Raw genomic sequence first — 9,315 nt, forward strand, 5'->3', positions numbered from 1 at the left:
TCTTGACTTTTTTTTGATAAGGTCCTATAAACAAATGTAAACATTGAGTGTATCCCGTTCACACCTTATGTCAAAGTCCATCGGAGTAAGCGGGATACACTCAATGTTTACATTTGTTTATAGGACCTTATCAAAAAAAAGTCAAGATTTGTAGATATATAGATAAGATAAGATGTAGATGTAGACTAATCACTACTCGACAAAACAAAACTTGTGCCATGGCAAATACGATATCTCATTGTTTCCTCAGAGAAAATGCTTCCCCGAATCCGATGCAATCGACAGAATTTGATTTTATGTCCACTCGGACTGACGAGAATGTGGTAAATTTTTTAACATAAAAAATCGAACAATTAAAAAAAAAACCATGCGTCTCCTCCCAATTATATGAGCCATCTACAAGAATATGGAAGCGCCTGGTGCATAGCCATTTCCTTTAAGCACAATGGAAACAACCAATAAATGTATAAAAAAGTTGTCAAGTTCGGGGAGGTCCACAGCTAGCATTTTTTGTACGATTATAAAAATAAATATTAAAAGTTTAAAATTGAAATATTTGAAAAACATTTTTTTTTAATTTATCTGTTTACTAAAATTTTATGTATCTCAAAGGTCTATGGGTACTTCGGGATGTCCATGGTCATCCAAGGACTGACTCCCTGGAGTTAAGATCTACGAGTCTACCGCCGTAACAAGCAAGAGGTCGTCGGAATTTGACCCCGGATCATGTGCGTATAGCATCAGTGCATATGATAGACTACTATATGAATGTGTTGGGATGTTCATGGTCATCCAAGGACTCCCTGGGGTCAAGATCCACGAGTCTACCGCCGTCACAAGCAAGAGGTCGTCGGATTTTGAACTCGGATCATGTGCGCATAGCATCAGTGTTTGTTTATTTTTGTTTGTTTGTTTATTTTTTAAATACAGCAGCGTAAGGCTTACACCTTTTTAAATTGCTACCTCCGGTGTCATTACGTTTAAAATACAATTAAAAGAAAAACTACGCTAAATTTACTGGTTCTCCACAGGATAATGTCGTCTTTCTCGTTGTCGTCTCAGTGCATATGGTAGACTACTATAAGAATGTGTTGGGATGTTCATGGTCATCCAAGGACTTCCTGGGGTTAAGATCCACGAGTCTACTGCCGTAACAAGCAAAAGGTCGTTGGATTTTGACCCCGGATCATGTGCGTATAGCATCAGTGCATATGGTAGACTACTATATGAATGTTTTGGAATGTTCATAGTCATCCGAGGACTCCCTGGAGTTAAGATCTACGAGTCTACTGCCGTAACAAGCAAGAAGTCGTCGGATTTTGACATCGGTTCTTGTGTGTATAGCATCAGTGCGTATGGTAGACTACTATATGAATGTGTTGGGATGTTCATGGTCATCCAAGGACTCCCTGGAGTTCCGTGGAGTTCAAAATCCGACGACCTCTTGCTTGTTACGGTGGTAAACTCGTAGATCTTAACACCAGGGAGTCCTTGGGTGACCATGGACATCCCAACACATTCATATAGTAGTCTACCATATGCACTGATGCTATACACTAGGGTGGGTCATTTTTTTTCGAAAGTGCTCGGATCCGGCTGAAATAAAGACCATATTGTAGAGGGGACCCATAGGGACTCTCATACCAAATTTGAGCTCATTTGGTTGAAAACTGGCTTGTCGCTCGGGGGTTAAAGTTTACATGGAAATTACTATGGGAAATGCGTGATTTTACTTCAAACGCTCCTACAAGCTAAGCGACAAACTTTAACCCACACTTACACTAGGTAGCCGTGTCGGGGGTGGTCCAAGGAACATTTTTCTCTAAGGGTTCATGGTCATCCGTTCAACCCTGAGCTTGCGCAAAGCCGAAACATCCGGTGACGCCGGAATTCTTCAAAATCTCAGGTTTAACGGTCGACGCATGCTACGAAACTATGATTGACGCATCGGAAACACGACGCCAAACGTCAACATACTAAAGTTGAAGCACGAAACAACGGTTCGCCGTCGATTTCGCTGCAAATACATCGCAAGTCAGTGTCCGGAAGTGTGCTGCAAAAGAGAGTGACCTGACGAGCTAGAAACGCCAGAATGGCAAAATCTTAGAGCGTACCGCAGACACCATTAGCAGCATCAACCGAAAAAAAGTTTCAAGTTGGGGGAAAGAAAAGCAGAGTGCGAAAAAGAAAGTCTCGAATCGGTAAGTTCAATTAATTGAACCTAGAACTTAAAAAGCTAAAAATAACCGTCACTTTTATTTTCGCAGATACGAGATTGGCGAAATTTTGCATATTTTTTTTAGGAAACACCTCAGCCGGAACAGGTCCCTGAACCTATTGAGACCACCACTCTACGAACCTCCCGGAAACGATGATCAGTCAGTGATGTCGTAAGAATGCAAAGAGAAACACCGTCATCATTGACCGCTCGCTGCCTAACATTGTGGACAAAATGCGCGAACAACCGGCAGCGGTCGGAGACCTGAGCATCCTGGAAACGGGAGCTGCGAGGGGGATTATACCATAAGGGGGAGGAAGGCGACCATGCCGACGCGGAAAGCTTCATCGGCAGTCCGTTTCAAAGGGCGTTACCGGGAGGCAAACCGGCTGTAGCCAGGACTAACTGCACGGTCCTTGATCAATCCGCCTTACATGATGTAAACGATGGCCACCAACATATCCGTGCGGGATGTGGATCGATAATAGTCACTTCCTGGACGGGGATCGTGAACTGGTGATGGAGGTTTTGGTTTTTTTGCGTCACACACGGAATAGAATTTACGAATGTAATTATTATTGTAATTTTTGATTGAAATAAATTATAAATCTTAAGCAGTTTATTCTTGAGCATTATTGTCTTTCAAACATCTTCCTAGACTTCCCCCAGCACTTGCATCTGCTCTCGCTTGACCTTTTGGATGGCGGCATTCGTGGTCGATTCCTCGTCAATTCTCACACGGCACATTTGCCCCCAGCGATGCCGGAAGTGCATCGACATGTGATTTGCAAAGGAGGTCAACTGTCCGCCGCCGGGTTGAACAAGGCTGTAGGTTCCTTATTCCTCCATTGATGGATCTTGTCCAATCGCCATTATCCACTTCTGATCTCGCACAGACACTTCCCATGCCGTTGGTCTCAGCCCAAATTGATCCGGAACGTATCACCTCATCCCGCTATTTACCGGAAGTGGATGTACGCAATGATGTGAAGTATTCTCGGTCAACACTGCGGCCACTAGCCAATGGTTAAGCTCCAACGGGGGGTTTGTAAATTTTGGTGAGTAATTGTGTTGACGTTTGGCGTCGTGTTTCCGATGCGTCAATCATAGTTTCGTAGCATGCGTCGACCGTTAAACCTGAGATTTTGAAGAATTCCGGCGTCACCGGATGTTTCGGCTTTGCGCAAGCTCAGGGTTGAACGGATGACCATGAACCCTTAGAGAAAAATGTGCCTTGGACCACCCCCGACACGGCTACCTAGTGTAAGTGTGGGTTAAAGTTTGTCGCTTAGCTTGTAGGAGCGTTTGAAGTAAAATCACGCATTTCCCATAGTAATTTCCATGTAAACTTTAACCCCCGAGCGACAAGCCAGTTTTCAACCAAATGAGCTCAAATTTGGTATGAGAGTCCCTATGGGTCCCCTCTACAATATGGTCTTTATTTCAGCCGGATCCGAGCACTTTCGAAAAAAAATGACCCACCCTACTATACACACAAGATCCGAGGTCAAAATCCGACGACCTCTTACTTGTTACGGCAGTAGACTCGTAGATCTTAACTCCAGGGAGTCCTCTTGCTTCTCCTCTTGCTTGTTACGGCAGTAGACCCGTAGATCTTAACTCCAGGGAGTCCTCGTATGACTATGGACATCCCATTACATTCATATAGTAGTCTACCATATGCACTGATGCTATATGCACATGATCCGGGGTCAAAATCCGACGACCTCTAGCTTGTTAAGGCGGTAGACTCGTAGATCTTAACTCCAGGGAGTCTTTGGATGACCATGGATATCCTTACACATTCATATAGTAGTCTACCATATGCACTGATGCTATACGCACATGATCCGAGGTCAAAATCCGACGACCTCTTGCTTGTTACGGCGGTAGACTCGAAGATCTTAACTACAGGGAGTCCTTGGATGACCATGGACATCCCGAAGTATGAGATACATAAAATTTTAGTAAACAAATAAATTTAAAAAAAAATGTTTTTCAAATATTTTAATTTTAAACTTTTAATATTTATTTTTATAATCGTACAAAAAATGCTAGCTGTGGACCCCCCGAACTTGACAACTTTGTTATACATTTGTATTGGTTGTTTCCGTTGGAAATGGCTATGCACCAGGCGCTTCCATATTCTTGTAGATGGCTCGTATAATTGGGAGGAGACGCATGGTTTTTTTTTAAATTGTACATTTTTTATGTTAAAAAATTTACCACATTCTCGTCAGTCCGCGTGGACATAACATCAAATTCTGTCGATTGCATCGGATTCGGGGAAGCATTTTCTCTGCGGAACCGATGAGATATCGTGTTTCCCATGACACAAGTTTTGTTTTGTCGAGTAGTGTAATCTACAAACCTTGCATTTTAACCTTAGATTGTAGATATATAGATAAGATAAGATGTAGATGTAGACTTATCTACATACCTTGCATTTTAACCTTCTTTTGACTCAATGTCAGGCTTAGTTTCAGCAAATGTCGATCTGATATCCGGTCGCCGTAACGAACCTGTGCGATTTATTTATGGGAAAGGTTTAATCTGTGCGGAAAACAAACCACTGAGTGTATTCTAAAATGTATCCTTAGAATTTTTGAACTTCATAAATAAATATCTCAACATCTTCAGCAATTTGTTTGCTTCAAATTTAGCTACCTTTTTTGTTTAAAATTTTTCAATGAAGCCAAGCAAGCTGCAATCGAATAAATGTTAAAAACCATGAAAAAGCTCAAACAGAAGCCATTTAAGTTAAACTTATGAAAATGAAGCAGCCTTCGCTCAACCTGTTGCACTTTTATTATCCCCAATCAACTATTAAAACTATTATTAAAATTCCAGTAATGAATTGCTAGTGCATTGCCGGAACCCCCGGTTCCATTTCGTCCCACAAAAGCCATCGGAACCATTCCCAACAACTGTCACATCCATTTTATTAGTTTAATTCACCTTCTAGTCAAAGCCAGAGTTGGCCCCCTTCCACCCCGTCCCAGAAATTATCACAATTGGAAAATATGAGATTGCTTTTTCGGTCCGCTTCAAAAGTGGAAACCCGAAACTGTTCCGATATGCCAATTTCGAACAAGTAGAGTGTCACGGACCGGTTGCTGGCGCAAATGCAATTTTCCGTCGGACAACACCCAAAGAAGTAGATCGTCGTAATAAATGACCACATAGATTCCAGGAGGATTTGGAGTAGGAGAAAATGAATTTCCATTTCTCCTAATTCACAGTGCACACTCTTGGCTGGGGCATGTCCCGGAACACACGTTCCGGAAGATAACCGGCGAGTCCATATTTCACCCCGTAGTTCCGGGTTCAGGTGTGTGTGTGTTCGCACGTGCAAATTGAAACATGTGTTCCTTTCGTGCTCGATTGAGTGCGGGACAATATCGAAGCAAGAGCACTTACCTTCATCGATGTCCGGCGGAAGTCCGCCGACAAACACCTTCCGCGAGAACCGTTCCGTCGACTCGGAACCGTTCGAGTGGGGCGACGAGCGGGAGCAGTTACCCTGCCGAGGGGGAAGTAAGATGACGAAAGACGGAATTAGCGCTTGAGGAAAAGATCTTCCCCCGGGGACAAACGTCAACTTACCGTACTGTGGAATCCGTTCGGGTAGTCCTTGCCGGTTCCGAACCCGCCGGCATCGTCCGTGATGTGCTCGTCTAGTCCCGAGAAGAACGGTTTGCCTGCGAAGAGAGAGAAAAGTGAGGTTAGTTTTTTAATGTTTTTCAAATTCAAACACCAAAAATTACTTCGATAATCGCCCACTTTGAGTGCCATCATGGCACGCCACATTTGCACACCGGAGGAATTCATCACGCGCGGATTGAAACCGTTGAAAAAATCTCGAAATTGCAAATCACTCGCGTCAACGCAAAAAAAAGATTCTTCCCGACTGAAGCCGTGGTCAGTTTGGAAATGAGCGAGTTCTTGGATGGCCGCGGCCACAGTGGCCGTGGTTAGCAACCGTTGCTAGGGACGTTCCGGCCAACTTGGATGCCGCGCACGTTGTGAGCTGGCCAAAGAGCCATGCTTTGAGTGGCGCGCAGATTGCCTACTTGTTGGCGATTTTTGTTTGAGTGGAAATCTCAGAAATTCCTGTTGGAAAGATAGTTAATCTTACGACTCAATTCCAACTGAAAATTAGCCGTAATTTATGAAGTGTATACAAAAGCTTCCGCAATAACTTGCACTCTAATCTGAAAATTACTGTTTTCAGCTCGAGCTTACAATCACGTGCGTGTTCAGGGTACATGTCCGAGCGGATTGAAATGCAAAACTCAACATTTCGTGACACACCCTGGGCACGGCAGGGCAGGAACCTGTAATCGTCGGTGGTCAAACACGGCTGGAACATGCATTTCCTGAACATACATTTTTTCCCCTCTCTTTGGACCCACAACCTTCGGTATTTCGGATTCAGAAGTGCTTGTAGTAACAGGGGCAGCAGCAGCGAGTTCAATAAATACAAATTACAAGCAATAATTGTGATTGTTTTAATTTACTGAACATGGAGGAAATTTGGGCTTCCACCCCTCGATTTTGGGAGTGCATTCCATAAATTGACCTTTTGTCGTGTATCCGTCCCCAGAAGGGTCCGCTAGCAACCGTTTAATGTCTTCGGAAATGTCCTTCATTTCGATGGTCCTCATTGAGGTTGCAGGAAATAAACATTTTGTAAATTCTTGACTCTTCTACTGTAAGCCTTTTTAGGATTTTTTTTTGTGTGGATCGTCCTTACAAGTTTCCATACAAATTTGACAGTTATCCATATAAAAATGATATCTAAATATTCTAGAATCTGTATTTTACATCATATCACAAAAGTTGATTTCCGCAAAAACATTATTTTTGAATAATTTATACGTTTTGTTTTTTTTTAATGGATCAAGTAAAACAACTTTTGAGCGATTTGACAGTTTTGTCAATCAAAAATACATTTTTTGTAAAACGGTCGAAAAAAATTCAATTTATTCCAAGATGCAAAATTTGATGTGAAGTTCCCTTTTTAATAAAAACAAAAAATATGATAAAGTGCACCTTTTTTCGGGCAAAATTTTGATTTGTATTAAACTTAGTGGTTGCTGAGATATCGGCATTCAAACGTAGTACTTATTGGAATATTTGTATGGACAGATGAGCAATAAGGTCTTAAAGCCCTATGTCAATTTTTATGTACAACGGTAAAAAAAAACACGATTTAAAACCATTTCTGATCACTTTTTTGATTTTATCGATGGATCAACTATGGTCCCCTTGTAACGAGCTGTCAAGTAGAGCCTTTTCTGTCAAAAAGGGCCGCGAACTTGATTTTTAAAAATTTATGTGTACTGGGTCATTGTACTCAGAAAAAAAAGCTTTATCGTTGTGAACAATAAAATCACAAATATAAGCTTAATTTTAGGACCCAATAGTCTGAGATTTTGACCACCATTTTTTACATTTTTTTTTATCTGACTTCCGTATGCCAAAAGAAGTTCTTTTGCATTATAAGTTTATCCATATCATTTTCTATTCAAATTTGACAGCTTTTTAAAAAAAATGTGCTCTTTTCAACATTTAAAAATGCCAAAAATAAGTATTTCAACCCTAGTGCGTACATCCCTGGATATCTCGGGACAGAATTCCCGGGAATTTTCCCAAACCGGAAATTCCCGAATCCTGGGAAATTTGGGATTTGTACCGGTTTCCGAAATTGAAAATTAAAATACCTATTTTCGTCTGGAAATTCGTATTTGACTGTGCAAATAGTGGAACAGTAAAATACTTAATAACAATAGCTTTATGAAGCTGTTTGACATATCATCGCTTGTGTGCTATCTTGTTACACGTCTATTGTCAAAAGGTAGGAAGTGCCCCAAGATAGTAATTTTGCATATTGAGACAAATTGTACAATTGTTTGTGTACCGATCCACAAAATGCATATAGTAGCTCTTTAAATAATTTCAATGATATTTTATAAGTTTTCAAATGATTCGGTATTTTATTTACTTATGTGATTTTTTTTTATTCGCAAAGAATGTTCATATTTCCCGGTATCTTAGACGAACCAGGACTAATGTAACGAATTGGAACAGCTGTTTGAACCGAATTTCTTGCATAATATTTTGATATTTTATAACAGAAACTGAACAACAAAATGAGCACATCGATTTCCAAATTTAATCGTGTAAAATCTACGGTCCATATGAAGACTATCCAGTTTTTAAGCGAAGATGGCGTCACGAATGGTGCACTCTCGAAGAAAAAAAATGTAACACACTTTTTTTGTAATGTTGGTACCATCGCGTGATTTTGACATTTTGGATGTGCACCATTCGTGACGCCATCTTCGCTTAAAAATCTGGATAGTCCCGGTTCGCCCTAGTTTGCAGGAAATGACTGAAATGAAGATAAGAAATTATTTGGAAAATATTTGTTATACAAAAGACGAAATTATTAACTTATATAAAATTTTACATTTAGTAGTTGTAATTTTCTATGTTTTCGTTTCTATTCTTTTTTGATTTTTTGTTTTAGACGTTATCAAAGACATCGAACATTGTTTTTTATGCTCACCTAGTCATATCAATAAAATAAGCGAAATAAACTAAACTATTAGAAACTTATTAAATCTTAATCAAATTGGATAAAGAATTGTGGTTAATTCAAAAACCAAAGCACATCAAAGTAGGGGAGAATGGGGAGACTTGATCCCCTTTTTTTGTATCGCACATAACTTTGTCAATTTCTCACAAAACTATGATCTTTTTGCATCAATTGAAAGCTTAAACATTCAACTATATTTGGCTGATAAGGGTATTTCATCAGATAATCTCTTTGAATCATGCCAAGCGTTTTAAAAAAATATTTTAAACCGGCATTTTCAAAATGTTGGGGGTAACTTGATCCCCCTTTCAACATTTTGAAGAAATCTTAAGCAAAATGTTTCTTATTCATCCAAACTTTTTATTTTCTATAAGATACAGCAATTTCACATTAAACCTGTACGATTGTGTTCAAAATATAACAAGTTTAGCATGCAAAATATTTGAAAACATAAAATTTTCTTTTTCAGACCAAAATTGAGCATGTTTTTAAA

The 9,315-nt window shown here is 40.1% G+C and overlaps 1 protein-coding gene across 1 annotated transcript in view; it reads right to left on the reverse strand.

Moving 5' to 3' along the window:
• The window catches only part of LOC120418740 (translational regulator orb2), a 68,074-nt gene extending 61,298 nt beyond the window's left edge, over window positions 1–6,776 (reverse strand). Inside the window, 3 exon segments of the mRNA XM_039581215.2 lie at window positions 5,639–5,741; window positions 5,825–5,919; window positions 5,986–6,776. Coding sequence (XP_039437149.1) covers window positions 5,639–5,741; window positions 5,825–5,919; window positions 5,986–6,049 — 262 coding nt within the window. The 5' untranslated portion in view covers window positions 6,050–6,776.
• Window positions 6,777–9,315: the final 2,539 nt, after the last annotated feature.

This window comes from Culex pipiens, chromosome 1 (assembly GCF_016801865.2).
Source record: "Culex pipiens pallens isolate TS chromosome 1, TS_CPP_V2, whole genome shotgun sequence".
Classification (NCBI taxonomy): Eukaryota; Metazoa; Arthropoda; class Insecta; order Diptera; family Culicidae; genus Culex; species Culex pipiens.